Source organism: Podarcis vaucheri, assembly GCF_965113315.1.
Source record: "Podarcis vaucheri genome assembly, chromosome: 6".
Lineage (NCBI taxonomy): Eukaryota > Metazoa > Chordata > Lepidosauria > Squamata > Lacertidae > Podarcis > Podarcis vaucheri.
Window position 1 is genome coordinate 67,666,863 of NC_138764.1, and position 26,939 is coordinate 67,693,801.

The window sequence follows — 26,939 nt, forward strand, 5'->3', positions numbered from 1 at the left end:
CTCTAACTCAGCTAAAAAAGTGTTCTGGGACCCACAAAATACAATATTTTTAAATGTCAAAGGGTAAAGAAGTTCATTTTCAGCATGTGGCGAAAGCTGTACATTAAAGATATTAAGCAAACATTTGTGGGCAGAGGGTGCCGCAGTTTCTCTCTAGCCATGCTGAGCCTGGCTACTCTCTACATGGAGAGGGAACTATTTATTGCACCCCATCTGGCAAATGGTCTGCCCCTGCTCCTCACTGCAAAAGTAGGTTTCTGGATTTCAGGATCTTTCAGAATGGTTCAAAGAGTGCAAGCATCTAAATTTTGTTTCGCTCTTTACCCATTATTGTTCCTGTCTTCATTGGAAAATTTTTGATTCAGACACATTCTTACATTAATGAAACTGGAAGGACATATTTTGGAACTGTATCACACAGAGTTTTGTTTTCCATAGGATAATTGACGGTGTGCGCTGTCCGTTAGGAAAGACAAAGCCAGATTGGCAAGTGGTGAAAGTGCTTGCTTTATCTGTGGAAGTCCTGCCAAGACCAGTGTGTTGGACAATGCCTTCACAAGAGTTCAGCCAGATTAGCAAAGGTTACATCTTGGGAGGCTGCTGTATGATTTAATGCCCTTCTGAAAATGTTTATGGGTCCTGGAACAATTTATGCAATGGCAGGGGTGCCTGTGACTGAAACCCTAAATTACTAACGTCAATACTCAGAACATATTACTGACTGTACTGCAGTGGGTGTCGGTACTAAATTAAAGCATGTTTAATTTAAGCATAATTTAATTTAATTAAAGCAACAGCTATCCTTCTGATTTTTCAGGCCTATTATGTTAGGCTTCTCCACTTAATTATTTATTAAAAGTATAAAAATAATTACTAGTACAGCTATTGAATACACAAGAAAAGGAAAACTTTTAAAGGGCTCAAACAGAACTACTGCACAATTTAAAGACTGGACTTCTTACTTAGATACTATATTCTGAAAGTTATTTTATTATGTATATTACCAACCAAAGAGTTTATTGTATTAACCAAAGGCCATAAGAATTTCACTGCAATTTGCCAAACAGCAAACCATAACATACAGCATACAACAATTACATAATGCAGGGCATCAAGGATTTCAAGGAAGATAGTAAGAGTTCATGCCTAGCTTAACTTCTGTTAGACCTCTGAATCCCCAGTGCAACTTATTGCAATATTGTCTAGCTCTTGCTCTCTAAATCTTTCTTGAACCCAGAGCATAAGCTATCACTTTATGTGTCACAAATCTGTTAGAATCACACAAAAGAAAGTGAACCATTTTTGCCATAGTAAACCTGCTTCCAGGAATTCCAGCAAGAGTTTCAGTAATTGGTCTCTTGGATCCCTGTACAAAAAGCAGATTAATAAGTAATGTGTGATGCCTTCTACCTGTGCTTGGCCACAGACTGTCGTCATATGGAACCCTATTGTAGTGACCCCCCTCCAAGACCACCATGGGCATCACCTGGTACTTGAGCTCCATTTTTAAGGCAGCAGGCATGCGTTTGGGCAAATAACATGCTCTGAAATGTTCCATACATTTTCCAAGATGAGAACCATGGCAAGAATTTGGTGTTATATACTGAAGGTATCACCCTGGGCCAGCAGGGGGCTGTAGATAGTTTTCACTCAGGTCCACATATGCAAATAAGGGATTGAAAGTGACGTTCAGTGATTGGATAGTTACAGAAAGCTGTTATGGTTGTGTTGTAGTAGAGCTCTATATAAGCAGGCTGGCTGAACCCTTCAGTTCAGTTCTGTTCTGGCCTGTGAATAAACAAGAGCTGTTTGAAGAATCGCTGTGTCGTCTGATATGTTCACCCACAACTTAACTTTTGGAATTCTTGATTAAATGTAAATCCCTTCTGGATTCTGTCCAGAAGGTTATGTATAATAGTGTTGGAAATATTTTCTCCCTCACTCACTGACTAGTGCAGAGGAACACGACTTTCTATTTCTCTTTTCAGTGATACAGTGCCCCCCGCCTCCAAATGTCCAGCATGGAAATTACAGTGCACCAGAATCAATACAATATACCAATGGAAAATCTGTAAATTTCAGCTGTCAACCTGGTTATGTACTAATAGGGGAGGCAACACTGAATTGCACAGCATCTGGTGTGTGGAGTCTTCCTGTCCCACACTGTGAAGGTAAGTGTGTATATAATTCCTCCACAGCCATAAAGGACCCTAGCTGCCACTGCTGGCCAGCAGTATTTATCCAGTTTATCAGACTGTCTTTCTTTTCTGAGGTTCTCTCAGAAAAGCTGCTATTGCAACTCTAATTACAAGAACAAGCCTCATGAGCGTTCCAGGTAGCTACTTCTCCAAATCCCAAATTATTTCCAGATTAAATTCCTACTGCCAAAATAAGGAGGGTTTGAAATTTGCAGGCCCCAATACTGTAAGACGCACGATCAGTGTTTTATACTCCAATATACTTTAAAAGAAAATGGCTATAGATGACTTGGACAAGTGAGCCAAGCCACGCACTCTAGAGGAAGAGAAAAAAGGGGTTTCTACAGTTTTTCTAAACTCACAATATATTACAGTGGTACCTCGGTTTACGAACTTAATCTGTTCTGGAAGTCCATTCTTAAACAGAAACCATTCTTAAACTGAAGCGTACTTTCCCTAATGAGGCCTCCTGCCGCTGGTGCCCTTCCACCGTTCAGATTCTGTTCTTAGACCAAGGTAAAGTTCGCAAACTGGGACACTACCTCCGGTTTTGCAGATTTTGTAAACCAAATCGTTCTTAAACCAGACTGTTCTTAAACCGAGGTACCACTGTATTAAGTTTATCAGTCACAGGAGCAAAAGTAAATTATCAAAAAGTATTTGTAAATTTTAGATAATTCCCATCCTCACCTCTTTCCTGATATGCCATTTTCATTATCTTTGATTTTCAGCAGTAGGCTGCATCCTCCCACAGATTTCTGGTGGCAAGGAGAACTCAGAAATTGTGATTCAGATTGGAGCTAATGTGACTCTGGAATGCGAGGATGGTTATGTCTTGAAAGGCAGTTCTCGTGTTCAGTGTCAGCCTGATTTCACATGGGATCCTCCTGTGCCAGTTTGTAACCAAGGTGAGCAACAGAAAGGAAGGGTTTATGTAGATGACGAATTTGCATTTCGTTGAAGTTTGTATTGATGGAAAGATTTGTATTGCCATCCAGCAAGTGAATTTAGAAAATATCAGCAAAAGCTAATGGCTTTATTCCACAATAAAGCCCTGTCTTGATTTCCTCTGTGCACCACAAGTGGCACATACATCAAGAATATACTTCATGTCTGGAGAGAATGGGAGGGCCGGTAGGCCTGAATCCCGTCTGTTCTCCTTTACTGAGCTACTGCACAGTCCACAGCTAAAAAGGCTAGAGGCAAAATGACACCAAGCTGCCAGGGAGGTGGGGGGGGCAGAAGGATAGTATATTTCCTATAGTATTTCTTACTGATTTGGTAGACTTGTTAAACTTGCCGAAGTCTGATCACGCTTGATCATTAGTGACATAATAACAGTGAAATGGCATATTAAGAGACCCTTGATCAATTGACTGGCATATGGACATTTATTTAAGTTTCCTAAGGTGAATATATTTCCTCAGTAATAAAAAAAACCTGTGCATTGCTTGACGATTACTAATGCCATTGTTACATCCCCCAACATATTTACTTTAAGTTTTATTTGATAGATAGATCAGTTTCTTAATTATAAAACTATGTGCTTAGAAACCTTTCACTCAATGTTTCTTGATCAGTTCATTCCTTATGTTTCATTTTGCACTTTAGGTTTTTATATCTCCGTAGCCACAGGCATTGGTAAGTAACTTCCAGAGAATTCCATCTGATTCTTTATAAATGTAGGATGCTACAACTCCACAAAACATATATAGAATGGCTTAAGCCTATTAGTGCCAGTGGTGGCTGATGCTCATTGGGACTGGTAGGGTGAAAGGCAGAGAGGCCAACAGTAGGTGGAGCCAGAGCCAATGAGAGGCTGAACTGACTGAACCGGTTTGTCCCCATCTTCCTCACTACCGAATTCTATGAACATGGAGGAGGAGGAAGCTGATAGCTGCTGCCACCTCCTGTAAGAACGCAGGCAGACAGGGGCCAGCTAAGGGTAGACTGAGGTTGGTGGGGCAATACCCTATTTTCCTTAAGGGTCCAGCCTTTGCTAATTTTCTGTCTCATAGTTTAGCACATATTTTCCAGAATCATCTATACTAATAACAAACTCAGGTGCTGCATTGTGACAGCAATGGAGGCAATGCAGGATTACTGAGAAACGAAAAGAGGTGGTAGCAGCATGCTTGGCAAAACACCAAGATAGCAGGTAGAAAAGAAACATTTAGGAGAGTACACTAATATGGGGTGCACTATTACTTACATTTGAGAGATATGGGACAGGGGATTATTGGTTTGTTTTTGTTCTTATTTTCATTATGCAATTTGTGTTTTTAATATTGTAATTTTATGTTGCGAACCACCCTGAGATCTACAGATGAAGGGCGGTATACAATTTTAACAACAGCAGCAGCAATGATGATGGACTGGCATCTGAAGCAATGTATTTGGAAGGGGACAACTCCACTTCCACTATCACAGGAATGTTGTGTCCTTATTCCCTCTCATTGTTATATATTACTTCAAATACAAATGTATTAAGTATTTTAAATGTATTTTATTCTACTCTAGCAACAGGCTCAGAGAAGTATTTTATCCTCACAATAACTCAGTGAGGTACTTTAACATGACAGAGTAATTTGACTAAAGTTACTCAAACCTGAAGTTCCCTTTTCAAATCCAACCCTCTTAACACCCCATTCCCTACTATGCTGGCTCTCAGATAAGAAATACAGAAGATATGCAAAGATCACCGCCACCATGTCTTACACATTTGAGTACAGTTATAAGAGCTGTTCTAGGTTTCCATTAAAAACAACAACCTGGAGGAAGCTCAGATGACCACTTTTATTATACAGCTATTTTGTCAGGAACAGAGTCAAAACATGCCATGACTCAAGAGCAGAAATGTTGCATTGGATTGCTTTATCTCCCTTTCAACCTTATCCTAAACAGTTATATTCAGAATTCTAGGTAAACTAGGATTTCAACTTGTTTAAAAATATGTAATTTAATCTAGAATTTAAAACAACATTTATCAAAACCCAAAAACATTTTTGTAAATGTCAAAATTTACGAGAGCGCACTCATTCATATTCATAAATCTCATATATAGCTCAGGATTCAAGAAACTGTAATTAGCTCATAAGGTAAAGGTAAAGGGACCCCTGACCCTGAGTCGTGACCGACTCTGGGGTTGCGGTGCTTCATCTTGCTTCTGGGTCATGTGGCCAGCATGACTAAGCCATTTCTGGCAAACCAGAGCAGTGCACGGAAACGCCGTTTACCTTCCCGCCGGAGCAGTACCTATTTATCTACTTTGACGTGCTTTTGAACTGCTAGGTTGGCAGGAGCAGGGACTGAGCAATGGGAGCTCACCCCATCATGGGGAATTCGAACCGCCAACCTTCTGATCGGCAAGTCCTAGGCTCTGTGGTTTAACCCACAGCGCCACCCGCGTCCTTGGAATTAGCTCATAGCTGTCTTCAAATAAAGGTTGCAGAATTATTGACTATGAAATTAGAAAGATGTTTTGTCATGGATATAAAAATGAAAACCATGCCGATTAATGGGTTAATTTTTAGAATGTTTCTTTTGGATTCTGTATTGTAAATGATTTCTGATGAACTATTGTAGTATTTTTATTAAAGAACTTTTTGTTTGTTTTCCAAAATATTATGGTTTTATAATGTTACTATTAGGAATTATGGGATACAAACATTATTCATTCTTTGGTTTCAACAGGCTCTCTCGTTGGCGCCTTGCTGCTTTTGGTCATTGCGGGTGTTTTCTGTGTAATTGTAATTGTTTTGAAGCGGAACAAAGCGTAAGGCACATTACTTTATTTTTATGACTTATTTGTATTACTCGGTACTAAGTTACACGCATTTGCAGGCTGATCCGTGTCCCAACCCCTGCACAAAAGTACAAGCGGTGTCTTTCAGCTCTACGAGGACAAAAGCCATAGCTTTTTACACAAATGCAAATGCATCATTTGCCTTCTGTTTTGGGAGAATGGCCATGGGGTGGTATCAGCCATCCTCTACCTTAGGCATCCCCAACCTTCAGCCCTCCAGATGTTTTGAACTACAATTCCCATCATCCCTGACCACTGGTCCTGTTAGCTAGGGATCATGGGAGTTGTAGGCCAAAACATCTGGAGGGCCACAGGTTGGGGATGCCTGCAGTGTACCTGGTGCCCTCCATGTGTTTGGGGCAATGACTTGCATCAACCCACCTGCTTCATCAGATTGTTCATTTCTTTTGCACTGTAAATAAAGGAACATTGGTTATATCTTTAAAATTATTTTCTTTTTCTGTAAGAGATGTTTTTAAATAGAACGCCCATTAACAGGGCATGCCAAGATTTCACACTTCTATAAATTTACACTGATCTTTCAGCAGTTTGAAGAATTAGTTGTTATCTTGGCAAACAGCCACATCTCCATGTTGGGAAAGATAATGGGGTTAGAAGAATCTGAGGAAAGGATAATCTGTGCGGCAAAAATCACCTCCCTCCCTCCTGCCCCATCTCCAGCTGGATTGTCCTGTGAACAGAGTTCCACGCACAGGAACTCTGGATCCCAGGCATTTTTTTAAAAAAAACATTTTAGTTTATTTGAATCCCGAACTCTTCTACTTGATTCTTTAATACTGTTTCCTTCCTATTTCTTAAGTAAATATACTCCTGCAAGCAACAGAATATATGAAAGTCCAGACCTTCAAGTAGCATGATCCAACTCTGAAAAAGGCTTCGTTGTTGCAGTAATAGGTAACACTTTGATTTAGATAATTTTATCCACATTCAAAATGTCCCAGTTGAATGTTAAAAAGGAGACCCTGAGTCTAATGCTAAAAAAAGGGGGTGGGGAAACTATGATCCTCTAGATATTGCTGTATTACACTTCCATCATCCCTGACCATAGACTAAGACAATTGGGGCTGATGGAGTTCAACATCCTCTGAAAGGCCACAGGTTCCTCACAATAGCTGACTTCCTTCTCTCCCCCAGCCCCCGATAATACACATTTATTTCTTATATATGCATGCAGTAATAGAGATTACAGTATGTACCAATATCTGAATCTTCAGATATTGCCCCCGTTCTAAAGATAACTGTTTGCAGCAAAATAAAATTTGTGTGTGTGTGTGTGTATAATTATCTTGCATTCATATCCTTCCTTTCATCTGTCATGGAATCCTAAGGGGGCATAGACATGGTTCCAAGATGGTCACCTGTTGAGGCATTGACAATACTCAGCAGGGCCATTTTAAGTATATCCGGCACCGTGGTGCAAAAATCCCTCTGGCCCGCCCGCCCCCCGGTTTCCCAGAGTTGTCAACCTTTATACAGCGCTGCTGGCAGCTTTGCGGGCAGCGGCTGGAGGGTGGCTCCTCCAGTGGGCAAGAGGCGGAGGCTCCGGGCATGGCGCTGCTTCAGCGAGGCGGGCAAGGGCTGCGAGCTGATGCTGGGAGGCGCCGCACCCACCCTCCGCCTCTTCTCTGGTGCCCATGCCGCTGTGGCCACGGCAGGCGCAGGCTCCAGGTCTGGCGCCCTCCAGAACTTGGCACCCTGCACCACTTGCCTCTATGGGCAAGATGCCCCTGATACTCATACCTGCTAAATAGTGGCCCCATGTCCCTTCAGACCTGGGACTCTTTGTTTGGATTCCCCATCATCATTCCTTGCTACTGTTCATGTGGCACTCACTCCAGCATTTAGGAGGTCTCTCGTTGAGAAGGAATTCTGAACCAACCAGATTTAGCTTCATGAATACATTAGCAGTTAGAATCATGAAGGTGAACATGTGCCTGGATGAAATAGTGCAAATTCATTGTAAATAAAAGGAACATTTACTGAATACTGCTACTGTTATTTCCACCTAAATTACAGGTGAAAGTAACTGGATGAACAGATGCCAACAAATATACCTGCTTCTTTGGACCACTTGACACAATCACTGCTTGGAAAGTGAAAACAAATATTTTGCCACTTGCAGAAGAGGAACACATTCATGTTTCAGTTTTTGCACTGCCCCTTTCAGGTAGAAATAATCACTGTGGTTTTGATATGCTAACTTTTTTTGTATTTTCAAAATATATAATATAATACAAGCTACCTTGTAGGATTAATATTCTGAAAGATCAGAAATAAATAATTGTTATAAATAAAATTAAATTTAAAAATTATGTATTTTGTTCTTAATTCACAGCCAACTTGCATTTGACATAATTGACTTATTGCAACAGGTACTGAAATTCTTTGACGGTTGTGGCTGTTTTCATTAAACAGCTGTATGTATCATAAATGGAGCCGACGCCTGCAAGAGAAGTTTGGCTTGGAAATGTTTCAGAGATATCACTGGTTTACTTAATGAATTCACTCTACAGATGGGGACAGTACAGTGGTACCCCGCAAGACGAACGCCTCGCAAGACGGAAAACCCGCTAGACGAAAGGGTTTTCCGTTTTGGAGGCGCTTCGCAAAACGAATTTCCCTATGGGCTTGCTTCACAAGACGAAAGCCCATAGGGAAATCTCTGGGACAGCCGGACTTCAAGGGAATCCCTTGGCCCCCCGCCGGACTTCCCGAAGCTCTTTTGAAGTCCGGCGGGGGTCCAAGGGATTCCCTCCCAGCCGCCCGCCTTTAGAAGCGCTTCGCTGCTTTCCGCGAGCGCTTCTAATGGTGGGCGGCGGTGAGGGAATCCCTTGGCCCCCCGCCGGACTTCCCGCAGCTCTTTTGAAGTCCGGTGGGGGGAGAAGGGCTTTTCTTCCCACCCCCACCCTTCAGAACAGCCTTCTGAAGGCTGGCGGTGGGAAGAAAAGCCGTTCTCCCCCCGCCTGCCTACAGAAGAGGTTCGAGGAAAGAGGCGAAGGAGCACTGCCCCTTCACCTCTGTCCCCTGAGCTTGCCGTTCTCCCCCCGGCCTGCCTTCAGAAGAGGTCCGGGGACAGACTGTCCCCGGACCTGGTCTGAAGGCAGTCTCCATAGGAATGCATTAATTGATTTTCAATGCATTCCTATGGGAAACCATGCTTCGCAAGACAAAAAACTCGCAAGACGAAGAGACTTGCGGAATGAATTAATTTCGTCTTGCGAGGCACCACTGTAGTAGGAAAGATGTTTGACTTGGAATGATGCAGTCTTCCCTTTATGAAGTGATAGTCTTGACCAACATCTTTATCTTACTAAACTCTAGACATATAAAACTACTTTGTACAGATATATAAATTTATGTGAGGTTTTGTTGCTGCCTTAAAGGCACAACCTATCACTTGGCAACCAAGTATCCTAATCTAAGTTATATGCAAGTGGCTGCAATCTGCGGGAAAAATAGCACTGCACATGCCTAGAAGCATAGCGTCCTATATGTTCATATCATATGTTCCTATTCATATCATCCACAGCTTTAACCCTGGCATTGAAAACAAGTTTCATAAATGAAACAAATATTGCAGTCTTACGTTAACTTACTTGATATGGATATGCATTGAATTGAGTGGGTTTTGCTTCTGGGTAAACAGTTTTAGACTCAGAAACTAGTGGAGTAGCATTTCAGTTTCCCAATGCATTCTGTAGCAAACCTGAAAAATTATCATACACCAGCAAAATTTTTCAAATGGAGACTCTAAATAAAGCTACCATGCTGAATAATAATAGAAACATGGTCATCAGATCCTAGAAATTCATAGCTCTCTACAAAAAGATTCTTTAGTTTTCAACCACTTACACTCATACCTCGGGTTAAAGTTGCTTCAGGTTGAGCGTTTTTGGGTTGTGCTCCACGGCTCCGGAACAGATCCTGTTTGCATCCAGAGGTACCACTGTGCTGCCCTCTGCCAATTTGCCATCAGTTGGGGGTAGGTCATACCAAACACACTAGCTCTTGCCTATTTGGATGCAATATTCTTTTGTGCTCTATGTGGTGCATTAACTTTATTGTTTCTATCAGCTTTTGGCCTAACTGGTTCTCTCCCCACCACTCTCTTCTCTTTGTACTAGGGTATGTGTGGCCCACCAAAGCTTATGCCACAAAATATGTTAGTCATAAAAATGCCACAAGATTCCTTAGATGTATTTTGTAAATAAACTTGTAACAAAAGATGTACTGCAATACTCATTGATTGAAATAGTGTGATATGGCCTTTGGCTAGCACAATAAAAATTCTTATAAAAAGTTATTTTAAAAAAAAAAGGCTGAGGTTTCCCACCACACCAAAACACATCCAGCTCCCTTTGCTGCTCCAAGAACATAAAAGGTGTGCCCCACTCTCTCCACCAGACCATATTATTGAACTACAACTCCCATGATTCCTGATTACATGGTGGTCGGGGCTGATGGGAGGTCTCACCCCACACCATCAGAAAGGCCAAGGCTTCCTTTCAGCTGTCACCTTATTTTTCTTGCTGCCGCTACGTGCTGCCTTTCCTTACTCAACCTAATACTTAGGGTTGCCATATGTCCAGAACCCCCCGGAAATAGCCAGTATTCTGTCCTTGTAAATTGTCTACGGGCGGAAATCGCTGAAATGTCCATGAAAATCCGGGGTAATGCAGCCCATATTGGTAGTGTAGATCTGGGAGATTTTCACACACAAAAAATCGCAAAAAAGCTGGCAAAACTAAAAAAAAAAAACCCTCAACAACTTGGCCAAAAATAAAAAAAAAGCTCAACCACCTTTGTGTCCGGATTTTCTCGCCTTCACTGTAGCCTGGAAAGTAGGTGGGCGGAGCAAAGGGAGCGCAGCCCTTAGCCAAGCCGCCCATCTCTCCTATCCCACCCAATCGTAGCGCGCTCTCGGGCGGGGGCGGCGCCTCCTGCCGCGCCCAACACAAGCTCAACTGTTTTGCGCACGCTGGACCTCGCTTCCCTCCCGCCTGCCCGCATGCGCAGTCCTGATACCCGGCTTTCGACGGCCACTTATAAAATACGTAACAAGGGACCCGGAAACCTACTTCCTCTCTAAGGCAACAAGTGGAAAGGCCGGTAGCGCGAGATGAGGGCAGCGTTCGGCGCGCGCCTCGCCACTGCCACGCGGCTCCTGCCCAACGTACTTTCCCGCCGCCTCCTCCCCGCATGCGCAATGAGGGGCTCTCCGCGCTGCCGCCTCAGCTCAGCGTTATGCTGCGGCTATTGTGGGGGCTTCTACGGACTGGCCGGCTCTTGGCGATGTCGATGCTGTTGTTGCTGCTGCTGCCTCAGGAACTGGTGGGTGAGTACGAGGCAGGCAGGCGGCGGCGGCGGAGCCTCTAGCGGCCTCTCTCCCTTCGCGTTGCCTCCCCTCACGCCCGCTCGTGCTTCGAGAGGCTTCGCAAAGCGGGGCATGATGTGGGTTAGAGGCCGCCGGCGAGGAGGCGTCGAGTCCTGGCTCCTCAGCCGCGCGGCAGTTGCGCTCCTCTCCCGCCCAGGATTCGCAGCGGGCGGCAGGTGAGATACTAGGCCGCCGCAGGCACCTCGCTCGCGGCGGCACGAAGGCATTGGCGCTGTTCAGGCACATATAAAATAACTTATTAAACACTATTCCGTGTGATCACTACCGATTTAAAGTTGGAACGAGCCTGCATCTGCCTTGTTTTATTTTATTCCCTTTTACCCTATTGTACGCATTTGACTCTCCTGCCAACCTGGCAGTTCGAAAGCATGTCAAAGTTCAAGTAGATAAATAGGTACCGCTCCGGTGGGAAGGTAAACAGTGTTTCCGTGTGCTGCTCTGGTTCGCCAGAAGTGGCTTAGTCATGCTGGCCACATGACCCGGAAGCTGTACGCCGGCTCCCTCGGTCAATAAAGCAAGATGAGTGCCGTAACCCCAGAGTCGGTCACAACTGGACCTAATGGTCAGGGGTCCCTTTACCTTTACCTTACACATTTGACTAATGTGTTTTATGTGCTTTCTATTTTGTTTCGTTGGTGCTGGTCGTTTGATTGCAACCATAAAGATTCATAGCTGTCAAGTGTCCCTTATTTGAAGGGACAGTCCCTTATTCCAGTGCCATGTCCCGCTGCTGTCCCTTATTGATGGATGTCCCTTAAATGATGTCCCTTAAATTTCAAAGGAAGCAGCTCCTCTCCCTCCCTCCCTGCCGGCCAGGGAGGAGGGAGGCTCCAACTGTGTTGCTTGGCTGTGTTGCTCACCCAATAAGAAGTCTAAGAACGACTGGGGGGTGGAGCTTGCATGCCTTGTGTGTGGCTAGTTAATGCAAGCTGAGGGGTTTTTTGAATGCTGGATGCCATTTTGTTGCATGTGCTGCTGCAAACTTTGCAGTGCAAAGCCAGGCTGGGGAGCCATCTTAAGTTGAGGCTGCATAGGCCTTGTGGTGCATGTGATTCAGATTCTATTCAGTTGAACCTCTGGTTACAAAGTTGGTTGGACAGTGTTCTCGAAGCTACAAGCATGAGTTTGACCAGACTGCAGGAAGACTGGAGTGCCTGGAACAGGTGAGGCTGCAGGTCCCTTATTTTGGCTGCTGGTCCCTTATTTTCAAATCTGTAAGTTGACAGCTATGTAAAGATTTGATTTGATTCAGATCTATGTCCTCTGGGGCAGCCATTCCAGCTGAGAGGCAGAACTCGCTCCATGCGCTCTAGTGTGACCAGCCAGCTCCACCAGGCCTCCTCTCTCCTCACTGTCATCTGGAGGCCGCTATTCCAGCAAGATAGGAAGCAGGGCTGCTTTACCTGGAAGCCCAGCTCCATCGGGCACCACCTGCCCCAGAACTGTTTTCGCTGGTCGGTTATACAGACCTACCCACGTGACACTGATACAAAAACCTACACCAACACTATGCAATAGAACGAAAGATCATTATACCCCTATCTATCTCCCCTGTGTCTCCTCTCTTCCCCTCTCCCCCCACCGCATAATGCATGCCACAACAGTGTCTCATACCAAAGGTAAATGAATTATGAAAAGGATTCTATGAATTAAAAGTGGAGACACTATACAGTGGTACCTCGGGTTACATACGCTTCAGGTTACAGACTCTGCTAACCCAGAAATATTACCTTGGGTTAAGAACTTTGCTTCAGGATAAGAACAGAAATTGTGCTCCGGCGGCAGCAGGAGGCCCCATTAGCTAAAGTGGTGCTTTAGGTTAAGAACAGTTTCAGGTTAAGAACGGACCTCCGGAACAAATTAAGTACTTAACCCGAGGTACCACTGTATGTACTTTTCTTTCTTTCTTTCACAATAAAATCTTTAATAAAAACTAATTTTAAAAAGATTATAGGAACATCTCTCCCTGAGTTTTTATTTTTATTTTCCTCTTCCTTTCCTGGCCCTTTTCCCTTGTGTGATGTCCTTTTTTAGACCAGTATATTATGTGAAGAGAAGATGAGTCTTTTCACAAAGACCAATTTTTGCTATACTTGTTAGTTGCTTGAGGCTCAGGTGGTGTTGGTGGCGTGGAGTGCCTTCCATCAGCTTTGTCTGGTGGCCCAGCTGTATCCCTATCTCAACAGGAATAGCCTGCTCTGGTAACCTCTGGGTTAGATTATTGCATTGCATTATACAGTATATGGGGTTTAACTCTGAAGACCATTCAGAAACTTCATTTGGTGCAGAATCAGCTTCCAGCTTGCTCGGCAGGGAAATACGGTTTGAGCATATAACACCAATGCTGGCTATGGCAACTGAAATTTTAACTGATGGTATGCGATTCCCTTTAAATGTGTATGATGATGAAGAAGAAGAAGAGTTTGGATTTGATATCCCGCCTTTCACTCCCCTTCAGGAGTCTCAAAGCGGCTAACTATCTCCTTTCCCTTCCTCCCCCACAACAAACACTCTGTGAGGTGAGTGGGGCTGAGAGATTTCAAAGAAGTGTGACTAGCCCAAGGTCACCCAGCAGCTGCATGTGGAAGAGTGGAGACGCGAACCCGGTTGCCCAGATTACGTGACTACCGCTCTTAACCACTACACCACACTGGTATAGATGGTTTAAAATGTTTTAGAAATGTTTTAATTTAATTTTAAATCATACTATTGTAGCATTAGATGCTTACTACCCTGGGCTGCTTTGGGAGAAAATAGTTTTTAAAAAACCAAATAAATGTGTGAAAAATGCACAAAAATCTGTTTTGATGAGGTGGGATCTAGTAATTAGACCTAATTTTCTAGCATGCATACAGTATATGGGTTGAACACTCCCTTCTGTTATTTATGTTTGTGTTTTCCTGTGTGATTTATTTGATCCTCCCTTTTCTCTTTCCTTTGCTGCCCCTCCACATATACAGTTTGGTGTCAAGTCATATTCTTTATCGATTTACCACAATACAGATATAGAGATCTTCTCCTTAGTTAACTTGGCAAAAACCTCTGGTCTTTCGTGTAAGGGTAAGCCTGGGCAAAATACATCTTTAAAAGATGTTTGAAGCATCTGATGGTTGCTACTTCTCGTATGGCAGGAGGAAGAACATTTCATAGCACAAGGGCAATAGCGGAGAAACCTGATTTTATTGGTATTTGTCACTCCACCCAGTTTTGCCTCTGGCCCTGCCTGCTACTAGAATGTGTTCTTGAAAGGTTTTTCAAAAGGGAATGTAGCCCTAGAGCTGAATACGGTTCCCTACCCCTGCCCTTGAGGGGCATTCTGGCCAGAATTTTGAACTTGGAAATGTATAAGAATTTATAAGATAGCATCAGTGCAAGTATCATGAGTTTGCACAAGAGAAGATTCAGGAAGGCTAAGTTTTAAATTTCAAAGAGTACATGAGTATTTTCAATTGTTCTTTCATATCTTAGTTATAATAATTTGCTTTTTTAAAAGATACTTTTATTACTTATATTTTATTACATTAACTATCAGAACAAATATGGTGAAATAGTGAACAATGTTTTTAGTTCAAAAGACTTAACATCTTTAACTATTGTGTTTTTTAAAGGGGACCGAAAACGGTGTAAAATTGAGGAGTTACCAGTGTTTTCCTTTTCTGAGATCATCCATGAACTACCTGGTAATGCTGTATATGAATGCAAAAACGGTTTTACAAGATTACCTTCAAAACCAAATATGACTTATTGCATTGATGGAAACTGGACACCATTGGAAGACCCCTGTGGTGGTGTGTTGTTATTGTTGTTCATATAAAGTTGCTGTAATGTTATAAACTCAAGAAAAGTTGAGCATCTATTTTGTGGTTGTGATTATAACCATAGTTACCTAGAAGTGAGCTCTACTAAAATAGAGATGACATCAAACTGGGATGGGTAGCTAATACCACAGAAGATAGAATCACAATTCCATAATACCTTAACAGATTAGAGATCTGGGCCAAAACTAACAAAATGAGTTTCAGTAGAGACATGTGTAAGGTTCTACACTTAGCCAGGAATAAGCAGATGCTCAGATAGAAGATGAGGGATACTTGGCTTGCCAGCAGTACATGTGGAAAAGATTTAGGGGTATTAATAGACCATAGGCTTAATGAGTCAACAGTGCGATGCATCAGCAAAAAAGCTAATGCTGATCTTGGCTGCAGAAGTATAGTGTCGAGATCAGGGAAGTCATAGTATCACTCTATTCTGCCTTGGTCAGAACTTTGTTCAGTCATGGGCACCACAGTTGAAGATGGGTATTTACAAGCTGGAACATGTGCAGCTGAAGGTGACCAAGATGACCACGGGTCTGGAAACACAGCCTTATGAGGAATGGTTGAGGGAGTTAGTTATGCTTAGTATGGAAAAGAGACTGAAAGGTGATATGACAGACATCTTCAAATATCTAAAGGGCTGTCACATGGAAGATGTTTTAGAATGTTTACTAAAATCCAGTAAGTCTCATGACCCTGCACAGGTACTGTTGGTGGTGACTGATTCATGCAACCAGAAAAAATAGCGAGTTATGGTTTACCTGGGATACAAGGAAGACTAGTTCGAACTTCATGAAATCTGGGTGGACCTTGTAGGTGCTTGGATCTGTTCCAGAATAAAGAAAGGCCCCTGTTTTTGTCTAATAAAATTTTATTAAGACTTTTTCATAATACAATACAATGAAAAGCAAATTAATCTAGATAAAGAAGAGAAAAGAAAATACAAAGTCAGCTCTCAAAGTTAGATCTTAACCCTTTTCTCACACAGAAAAAGGTGAGAACTGGGAGTTTACCTTTCTTCCCCCAGTCTCAGCCTGGAAGACCTTCCCTCTCTCTCTCTCTCTCTCTCTCTCTCGCAGGGTCCTTCACCAAGCTATGATTTTCCATCCTTCTTTAAAAAAAAGCAACTTCAATTTCCACTATTCTTTCTCCATTCTGTCTCCATTCTTTCTCCATGAGTTGGTAGCTTTCCCCTGTAAATTCACTCCAAATCATATGGAGAATCCTTTCTCTTCAACTCTATCTCTGCCAGCTCAGGATGTCTCTTAGTCTCTCTATCCATGACTTCGTTGTTATTGGTTTCAGAACTCACAGGGTTAAGGAGTTCTGGTGACATCTCTTTCCTGAGGCGTGGTTAGAAACACATACGGGAGTGGCTCGTACGGGAAGTGTTTCAGTCTGGTTTCGCTTTTGCGGAGAGAGGACGCAAGATGTGTGCGTTGTCGCCTGGAGAGATTTAAGAGATGTTTTACTTCATGATTAAAGGCTAACAAGATAAGGAACGCCTTTGTGTCTGCTCTGAATTTATTACCCACATGCTGCAATTGCTTCACTGCTGTGTTTACTCTGCTACCGGCAAGAGGCAGAGGCAGGAAGGATTTTTGGATCAGCACGGACAGGCAGCAGAGCTGCGCAGGGAAGCGTGCCTGGACTCCATGTTTGTTTTTCTTGGCACTCATGGCAACTTTGGCCTCTCCGTTGCCATATTCGTTCCACTCCTCCAACATCATAATTCTGCCATTTGGCTGTTTTATCCCTCTAGACACTTTTGTGAAGGACTTCTCCATTTCATCATCTATTGCCTCCAACTTTCATTTCACTCTCCTGTTCTGGCAACATTTTATTCCTATTGTTCTCCAAAGCTTCTGTGTCTTTAATTCCATTTTCCATTTCATCCTCCTGTGGTCCATTTCCATTCATCATTTCATGGATCTCAACTCTGATCTATTTTAATTGCTCATCCACTAATTGCTGTAATATGCCAACAGTCAATGGGGTGTCCAACAATGCATTTGCCATATGGAATGGTCTTAGTTGTATTAGCAGATCAGTCTCTACCTTAAGATCCCCATAGTCTCTACCTTAAGAGCTTCAGTCTCCCATCTTCACCTTAAGGTCTTCACAGGATTCCTTATTCTTTTCCCACAGTGACATAGAAAAAATACTTTTCAGTTTGAAGTAAGTACCATTGATCAAACAGAGAGTTTAAAATAAAAAAGTAAAATAAAATAAAGATTTCTAGCAGTTGGGATACCATTTGGCTATTTAAAATTTTATTAGTTGCAAATAATTAAAACATGCTTTTCGTTTTGCTTTCTGTCTTTTGGTAATCATCTTCTTCAGCCAGCAGTTAGCTCACAATCCAGATGTAAATTTCAAATGGCAGACTGATAACATCTCAGCTGTAATTTAAGCTTCTTGGTCCCGGCATGGAAAGCTGCTTTTTCAGAGCACCTGAGGTTAATCACTTGTTCATTCTCTTCTCCCAGAGCGAATTTGACTGCCAAGATTTACAGCTTGGCTATCAACAATCACAACGAGCTGTTGACTGGAGGTGTTGAGTTCACCATTTCCTTCCCCAGACATCTGGGAAAGCCTCTGTTATTGATGATCTAGCATAGCAAAAATTGGATCAGACATGTTATGTGGAGTTTCATACTTCATCAAACAGCAGGATATGTTCTGCTAATGCCATTTTATTCTGCATTTGTAGGCTTTGTTAGCACAGTTCAAGTGTTGAATAAGTTTCTTCTGGACCTCTTAAAGGTGTGGCGGGAAGTCTCCAGCAGTAGGCACTGCAGATGAAGCAGGGGTGGCTGGATGTGGTCTGGATCATGGGTTTATTGTTCTTGGCAAATTCCACAAATGGCCAGAGCATTGGATTCCTTGACAGAAAGGCAATATATTCAGACAGTAAAAATCAAAAACAAACAAACAAGATGAAGGCTTTGGGCTTGAGGGGATGGCATGGCAAGGGAGCTAAGTGATGAAGGTATTGGAGCTGTCCTATTGCCTGTCACTTGACTGATGGTCATTCAATTTTTTCCACAGCAGTCAGATCAACAGCTGCAGCCTATCCCCCCCCCCCATTAAGATAAATGGAATATACTTTCCTTATGCCAGTTCTGTCATCTAGATTTGCCCAGTTTCAAGCAGAAAATTGCACATTTAAGCTGTATTCCTGTATGCACTTACCTGGCTGTTTATTTCTGAGTAAATATCAGACCAGTTGGCAGAGTGACAGCAGTTACCTGACCTTCCATCACCAGCATTGCTGCACTAAATCAGGAGTGGGAGGAGGCTGGCGCACTACAAATGCACCGGCAACCAATCTGGTGCTTGTAGTGGTGTTTTCACCATGCTGACCCCACTATTGTGGCTGGTAAACATGCATAGATTGTGGTCTTAATCTTTCAGTTCATTGAACTCCGTAGATTGCTGTGTGCTTGGTTTTTGTGTGTGTACAGTCATACCTCGGGATAAATACGCTTCAGGATAAGTATTTTCAGGTTGCGCTCCGCGGCACCCCGAAAGTAACGGAGCATGTTACTTCCGGGTTTCACCACTCGTGCATGTGCAGACAGTCAAAATGACGTCATGCGCAGAAGTGGCAACCCACGCACGCCCAGTCGCGTCTTACATTCTGTTCAGGATGCGAACGGGGCTCCGGAACGGATCCCGTTTGCATCCCGAGGTGCCACTGTATATACATGTGATAAAACAGGAGAGCAGGCAGGATGTAGGCAGTCTGTTAACAGTGGTGAATCTTCTAACATTCTGGCATTTGTATTATTTTAGTTTCTAACATGGTGTCATAAGTTGTTATATTGCTTTTTGTTTGCAGAGTTCTGCCCCTTTCCACCAAAGCAAACTAGAGCTAAACTAAAAGTTGAGTTTGGAACTTCAGTATTGTTTCCTGTTGGGATGGTAGTACACTATGTATGTAAGGCAGGATTTGAACAAGTTCCTGGTATCTTGAATACTATTACCTGTGGTAAAAATATGAAGTGGTCACCGCTTGCAAGGTTCTGTAGAGGTAAATCATCCTTTGCTTTTGATTTATTGTAATGATTTGCAGGTATTTATGAACAAAAACCAGACGTTGTTTTAAAAAAGATAAAGTCCCCAGAACATGCAGGTCCTTGGACATTATTAAGATGAAAGGTTTTTTGGTTTTGGCCACAAAGACATATTGGTGGTTTGGTGAACAGGGAAATAAAAAGTAGCCATAAGACTCAGTTTGAAACATGTTTGAGCTAGGGAATGTAAATACTGCAGCTGTTTTACTTGATACATTTACACTTAACCCTTCCTTCAAAGAGCTCAGAATATCATATATGTATTTTTCTTCAGACATGGTTTTCTTCATCTTCTATTTTATCCTACAAATCCTGTAGATTTAGGTTAGGCTGAGAGACAGTGACTGTCCTTAAGTCACCCAGTGAGCTTCATGTCTGAAAGGAGATTTGAACTTTGACCTGCCTAATCCTAGCTCAACACTCCAACCCCTACAGCACACTGGCTATACAAGTAACTGCTTTTACAGTAACAAGGCAAGTGCTAGTTCTGACAAAAAACTAACTGCATAACCACCTTAATCTATGCTGAGTTTTGCATGATGAGGCTGCCAGGCAAGAGAAGAATAAATATCTTGATTTTGAATTTGTCAAAAATAGCAAGTTGCAGTCTTGTAGAGATGAAAGAAGCAAACATCCCAGATTTTATGCAAAGTTTTAAAAATACCTAACACTAAGTAATTTTGTGGCATCTGTTACAACTATGCTGTAGCCCTATGGCAGGATATTTCACACAGAGCATCCTCTTTACAACATGCAGCACCTCCTCCACCCAGGTGATAGTGCAGTACTAGCACTTTTTTATTTGTACTAATCTTCTATGGAAGATTAAATAAATATGAGTGATGCCCACTTCCACTGGAAAGGCATCCAGAAACACAAAATTCTTATTCAATATGTGCAATAGATTGGTTTGTTTACTCATTGCATTTACTGATCTGTGCTTTCATAAGATTTTAAGATGGCGTACGTCAACAGTTGAAGTTCAGTTGATGGTTCAAAGAACAGTGAGGGGCTGTTTGAACAGTTTTGTTAAAATATGTGAAGGAAAATGTAAAATAACAAAGTATGGCACTTTGAAGATCTCTCGCATGGTGATCATTGACATTACAGTATCTTTTATGTGTAGTTAATGATCCTGGCAAATATATTCAGAATAATGCTTGGTTTTAAAAAAGATATTTGCTAGGATTGTGAACTGCAGACATAAGAGATCTTGTATGTTACTACGTTGTTTTATGCATTATCTTATATATAGTTTGCTTTCCTTCATGTTTTTAATGCAATTTGTCAAAACTGTTCTCCTTTTATTAATGCCAGGCCTGTCAAAAATATTGTTTGTTTCTTTTTCTGGTTTTGTATGTTTAATTCCAGAATGTTTCTTTTCAGGAAAAGCATGTGAGACACCAACACCAGTAAAAGATGGAAGTATTTTCTCATTTAATTCAGAATACACCTTTGGAGCAAGCATCTTTTATATGTGTATTCAAGGGTAAGGAAACACCATTAAAGGCCACCAATAACATTTCCAATATACTTTTGCTCTTAATTGTTTTTTCAGAAACTAGTAAAATTGGCAGTACTTTGTAACTGAAGATGCAGTCAGTTAAGTTTAGAAGGAGAATCTAAATATATTATTATCATAATCATTATAAATTTCATTATTATATATGTATACCATGCCTTTTACCCTGGGAAGGGACAAGGTGGCTTGCAGATAAAAATAAAAACAATTTTTTAAAAGGGGAGAAAATAGAGTTTCATACACACACGCAGAATAAAACATTACTGAAAAAATCTAGGATACATTCAAAGCAGCATAATTAACAGGAAACAAATATAATCCTAAAAAAATTCAAAATAATACATTATGAAAGAAGTTGACTACAGAATGCACATTTAACACAGCGAAGTTAACAATTTTTTATCTTAAACATTTTAGAAGAAAACATTAGTAAAAAGAAGTTCAATATAAATAGACTTTTAAAACAGCATTAAAAAATTACCATAAGCATAGAAGACATGAAGAATCAGGGCTAGATTGAGCAGTACCTCCCAGCTTTAAGGGCAGTAAGACCTTGTCTAGATTGGAGTAGACCTGAACAGCACCGCTCTATGAACTGCCTACCAACTGTACTTCTGATTTATATGGATTGAGCATCACTTGGTTGGATTTTTTATCCTGTACATTCAGATACACAAGGATTGGGAGACGTTGGAACAGATGTCAGGCAAAGGGAAGTGATGTTTACTGGAGTAATCCACCTCCACTTTGTGTGCGTAAGTAGCGTAAATTGTTTACAAATTTGGAGTGATATTTTTGTGATTAACAGCACAGTTGTTTTCTTGAAAATCTGTTTCACTGTGTTCAGTGGAGGTTTGTACCCAGGTAGGGATATAGAGGATTGCACCTGAAGGCTGCATTCCTGCGAACACTTCCTTAGGAGAAAGCCCTATATTGAACTCAGTGGGACAATTGGGCTATGAATTTGCCTTAAAATTTAGTAAAGCATGGTCATTAAAATAAGCAAATTAGTTAGTTCCTATTCTGTGTTTGTTTCACAGCTATTCATAAGTCTGTTCTGTCTCATTTCTATAGTAACCTGCTAATTAAAAATAGCCACATGGAAATACATATTGAAGCATGTATATTCTCACAAAAAGAAGCATTACTTTTTCTGTTTTTGTATATTTTTGTTAATTTTAATAAATAAAATTACAACATAGATTCTCCATTAAAAGCTCATATTAAACAGATAATTCAATCAAAAGAAGAGAAATACAGGGACAAATCATACATTTCTAAACATACTTTATCGTAAAGTTGTGTTTTCATGGTTTTTTTTAAAAAAATCAAAATTCACATCTGAAATTTTGGAGTACAAAATCTGAAGGACAACTTTATTCTGATTCCTTGCATTAGTCTGCAAGTTGTGAATCCAGCAAGTTAGGTACTGGAATTTGCAAAGAATGAATTCCTCAAGCATTTTCAAAATGTAGTACCTTATGCATACAATACAAATAAAGAAAATAAAAAATGTTAGTTATAGGGTTTACAGTTTTGTTATTTAAAATGCTATTGTAGATGTCTAAGTGAGATTTCTAAGTTTAGACTAATCAACTTATATCTAAATTACATGGAGCGTTGAACACCAGAGGTAATTGAATCCCGCCCTGCTTCTTGTTGATAATTTTCTGGTTTGCACTTTCTTAAGCTATTTTAAACAACACAAACTTCCCAGATTAGGTTTAGGTAATGTTAATTCAGGCAGGAGTAAAGAAATAAAGTCTTGTCAATTGTAAATGGCTTTTGTCATTACAAGCGTTTAACTGACAGAAACTATGGTAAGAATTTTTTTATTTCATAAAATTTACACAGCTTGATTGTAAAACAAAAAACTCTCAAAGTGGCTATGGCAGATCCCAGTCTAGAAAATTTCACAAAAGAATTTGCTAAAAGCTTCTAAGAATAGATTAAATCAGATAAGAGGTCAAAAGCAGGGAGAACTTTGTGAGAATATATATACAGATACACCCAAAGGCATCCGGAAGGCATTTGAAGAAGGTAAGTGCTGCTGGCTGTACAGACGACTCCCCACCTACACAAGGGTTACATTCCAGCACCCCACAAATTACTTTTTTCTTTAGTCCACATTTATGGGCCTATACAGGCACCCCCCCTGTATAGGATCGATTGATAAGACAAAGGGCCCTGCTCCATTATTGTTGCTAGTGTAAGGAAAAAGGACACACTTAGCGTTGTTATCTTAAAACTTTGTTGAGAGTATGTACAACATGTCATGTAGCATTCGGTGGAGACGAGAATTAGATTGGGGCCTGGTGGGTAGGCAACACAAAGGAGGCTATGTTCCAGAACGCATCATGGCTTACATCAGGCACCAGTCCATCAGGGTTCTGGTGTCATGAGTTATCGTCATATCTTCCCTATGTTTCCATAAGGAATAAGATTCAGATTGGATGTAAAGGTTAGTGTACGTTGTTAGTAGGGTTACATATAGAGATCTAAATAGATACTCCTCAACAGTAATAGCAGTCTTCATTCATGAAAAAGTATAAAACAGAATGTTTGCACGTGCAGGTATTTGAATATAGAAAACTCAACTGGTCTGGAATCTGCTCAGTGCTTGTATAGTATATGTACTTACCCTATTTGTGCTACCTTGAGTTCCATGATGATAAAAGGCAGATATCAGTGTAACTTAAAATCTGGTGTAATAACAAAGGTTAGGTTTAAATACACTTAAATGTGCACATTTATCTTGAGCTTACTTTTCAAGTGGCTATGCATTGGGTTGTGCAATAAGGAACATCAGCTGCAGAAAATTAATGGGGCACTTCTGACCATTATTCCATGAAGCTGGGAATGAGCACTGGACCCAAGCATCTTCCCCTCTCCCTCTTCTCCTCCTCCCCCGGTTGTGCATCAATTTCAGTATGAAGATCCTGGCTTTATTAAGGCAGAGTTCTCTGTTAACATAAGAAGCAGGAACTTCTGATTTACTTTCTATTAATCTAACAGGAAAATAAGCCAGGATATTGAGTGTATTTCAGTACAGTGGTGCCTCGCAAGACGAAATTAATCCGTTCCGCGAGTCTCTTCGTCTAGCGGTTTTTTCGTCTTGTGAAGCAACCCTATTAGCGGATTAGCGCTATTAGCGGTTTAGCGGCTATTAAAGGCTTAGCGGATTAGCAGCTAAAAGGCTATTAGCGGATTAGAAAAGGGGGGGAGCGGGGGAAAAACGGAACACTCGCAAGACGTTTTCGTCTTGCAAAGCAAGCCCATAGGGAAAATCATCTTGCGAAGCAGCTCAAAAACGGAAAACCCTTTCGTCTAGCGGGTTTTCCGTCTTGCAAGGCATTCGTCTTGTGGGGCACCACTGTACTTCCAAAAAGTCTTCCTGTCTGCACAGAACTGCAGATGTGTTCCTGTATGTGCAGCTCCCCAGAGAATGACTCAGAGAATCACAACCAATGGTAATTCCCTGCTGCCAAAATGTGAGCCTCTCTTCTTATGATTTTGTTCATTTTTGGTAAAATAAAAAATAAATTAAACTGAGAAATCCAATAGGCATTTAAAATATATCACTTCTAAATAAATACATTTAAAATAGTAGTTGTTACACGGTATGTTTTGGATTTTTCAACAGTATACTGTTGACAGTTCTATCATTTTGCTGAATTATTCAGTTTTCTTTTAGGAGCTGTATGTAAAGACCCTCCAGACATTCCTGGTGGATCCCACAACGGAACTGCATCTGTTTATCCTTATGGAATAGTGATCAAATACAGCTGCAAGGAGACTTTCTCACTCGTTGGAGAACCTATTATATACTGTGATGTTGATAAAACTAATAGACCACTGTGGAGCAGTAAACCCCCGAGATGCCAAGGTTATTTTTTAAATATATACCAGTTTTTCCTTCATGATGATTATAAAAAACAAAACCTGTTGACCTTTCCCACCTTACATTTTTTAAGAATTTGAGATAAAAGTTAAACTGTCCAGACTTCATTTTGTCTACTTTTTTTTGTGTAAAAAGCCATCTGGCACGACTTACCGTATTTTTCGGCCCATAGGGCACACCGGCCCATAGGGTGCACCTAGTTTTTTTTTGGGGGGGAAACAAAGGGGGAAAATTTATTTTTCCCCCAGGCGCGGGGCTGGGGCGGGGGAAGCTTCCCCCGACCCCAGCCCCCGGAACAGGCAGCACTCCACAAGCCGTGGGAGACCGGCGCGAAACCCGAAGCCTGGGGGCGCTGAGCTCAGCGCGTCCTCAGGCTTCGGGGTGCAGGCAGCTCTCTGGAAGCCGTGGGAGAGCTGTGTGACTTATAGATAGCTTCCTGAAGCCTGGAGAGCGAGAGGGGTCGGTGCGCACCGACCTCTCACACTCTCCAGGCTTCAGCGAAAGCCTGCATTTGCCACATAGGATGCACACACATTTCCCCTTCATTTTTGGAGGGGAAAAGTGCATCCTATAGGGCGAAAAATACAGTATACAGTGTTAACCAATGAATGACATCATAGCAATTACTGACATTTAGGAAAAGGCTAAAGCATTAACTTCCTGGTTCATTAATTGTTAGAAAAGTGATTGCTGAATCACAGAAAACAAGGATTTTACCCAGGATTTTAGTGTACAGGAGTGTGTCTACTCCACATACCCCTTGCAGTAAAACAAAGTCAGGTGTTTTTTCATACAGAATGGGTGACATCATCCCCATTTGTTAAAGCCTACCCAATTATCATTGTACATTCAGTGGCTAGATACATTCCCACTGGAGAAAAGTAAACTGGTCAAATTAACACGGATTTTTCTTCTCCGGATGGAGGTAGGATGTTATAACACTTTTCATAAAAGTCTGTTTTTTCTCCTCACTTTCTGAGATAGAATCTTTTAGTCGGGTTATAGACTAGTGAGAAGTACAGTAAAGCACTACTTCATATTAAAAACATAACAATGCTTCATTTTTAATTATCTGTTTAATATTGGGTTATGGTTTTGTCCCTGTTAGTCTAAAAGCAGGAAAGATAACTCTTGCCCATTAACAAAGTGAATAATTTCCACCAGTAGGTACTTCTACTGGTATGGCACAGAGGATTTTGCTGTGCTTCAGAGAGGGCTTTATTTTCCTTCTTAAAGAAAGTTTAAAAATGTTGCGTGGATTGTGTAATAATGTCTTTCATCTCTCTTGATTCACACACATGCTGCGGTATATCCACAGCTACATGGCAGTGCTTGTTGGAGAGATAATTTCCCCATGAACTGTTTGATTGCTAGGAATACTGTATGTGTAAGTGCTAATTGGAGGAAATATATTTGGATCCTTCTAAGGATTAGTTCAGCAGATGGGACTAATTTTGGAGACCTTTGATTTGCAGCAGCCATTACTAAAATAATGTGTATTCCTCAAACAGAAAACACCAGTTGGAAGAGGCCTTAAGATAGCAGGAGCCTTTTTTCATCATGTGTTCTATGCAGTCTCACAGAAAAGCATTTATAGTCTCATTTTCAAAGATCTAGATTGATGACGGAATATATTATTTTTTTAGTAAAGTTCAGCAGAAAAAAATAACTTGTAATAACATAGAAATATAAGGATTCTGTTTTTAGGGGATTTTGATTTTTAATATTACTTTCTGCTTTCAGTGATTATATGTACAGATCCAGTAGTTCAAGATGGAATAAAGAAGATAAGTGAGTTTAAAGATTCCTATACCTTTGGTGGCAATATTACATTTGAATGTAAAATTGGATACTTCATGATCGGAAGTTATTTCAGTCGATGTGAGGCGAACAATACTTGGATCCCTAAACTGCCATCCTGCAAAAAGGGTAAGAATTCTTTAAATAGAAAAATATTAGCATTTATGTTTCTGCATTCAACAAGAAGAAGCCATTTAAAATGACATTTATGCCTAGGGCGTGCACATTCCCAAATGCAGGCATGCAAAGAAGAACTGTATGTTGAAACAGATAGCTTAAAGAGAGCTTATTTAGCCTCACTAGTCCCACAGATGTATGTTAGTTATTTGTAACAAAAGCCAAAGTCATGCAAACTCAAATGAAAGATATCAGAAATAATAATTATTAGAACGTGAACATATGA

At 41.2% G+C, this 26,939-nt stretch overlaps 2 protein-coding genes and 1 long non-coding RNA gene across 13 annotated transcripts in view; 2 read left to right on the forward strand and 1 right to left on the reverse strand.

Moving 5' to 3' along the window:
* Positions 1–8,336, forward strand: part of CR2 (complement C3d receptor 2) — a 40,778-nt gene extending 32,442 nt beyond the window's left edge. Inside the window, exons 23-28 of one of the 2 annotated variants that reach the window (XM_082228279.1) lie at positions 1,989–2,171; positions 2,930–3,106; positions 3,810–3,839; positions 5,892–5,973; positions 6,824–6,918; positions 8,041–8,336. In XM_082228279.1, coding sequence (XP_082084405.1) covers positions 1,989–2,171; positions 2,930–3,106; positions 3,810–3,839; positions 5,892–5,973; positions 6,824–6,881 — 530 coding nt within the window. In that variant the 3' untranslated portion in view covers positions 6,882–6,918; positions 8,041–8,336. The remainder of the gene's footprint in view (positions 1–1,988; positions 2,172–2,929; positions 3,107–3,809; positions 3,840–5,891; positions 5,974–6,823; positions 6,919–8,040) is intronic. The other variant, XM_082228280.1, reaches the window with a different exon arrangement.
* LOC309535373 overlaps positions 1–8,620 on the reverse strand; it is a 214,986-nt gene extending 206,366 nt beyond the window's left edge. The window contains exon 1 of the long non-coding RNA XR_014221228.1: positions 8,559–8,620. This is a non-coding gene — a long non-coding RNA (uncharacterized lncRNA). The remainder of the gene's footprint in view (positions 1–8,558) is intronic.
* Positions 8,621–10,993: 2,373 nt separating this feature from the next.
* LOC309535336 (membrane cofactor protein-like) overlaps positions 10,994–26,939 on the forward strand; it is a 34,691-nt gene continuing 18,745 nt past the window's right edge. For 5 of the 10 annotated variants that reach the window (XM_082228331.1, XM_082228329.1, XM_082228332.1 and 2 more), the window contains exons 1-7: positions 10,996–11,359; positions 15,028–15,207; positions 19,079–19,270; positions 20,700–20,802; positions 21,505–21,590; positions 24,530–24,721; positions 26,480–26,665. In XM_082228331.1, coding sequence (XP_082084457.1) covers positions 11,224–11,359; positions 15,028–15,207; positions 19,079–19,270; positions 20,700–20,802; positions 21,505–21,590; positions 24,530–24,721; positions 26,480–26,665 — 1,075 coding nt within the window. In that variant the 5' untranslated portion in view covers positions 10,996–11,223. The other 5 variants (XM_082228337.1, XM_082228334.1, XM_082228338.1 and 2 more) reach the window with 5 other exon arrangements.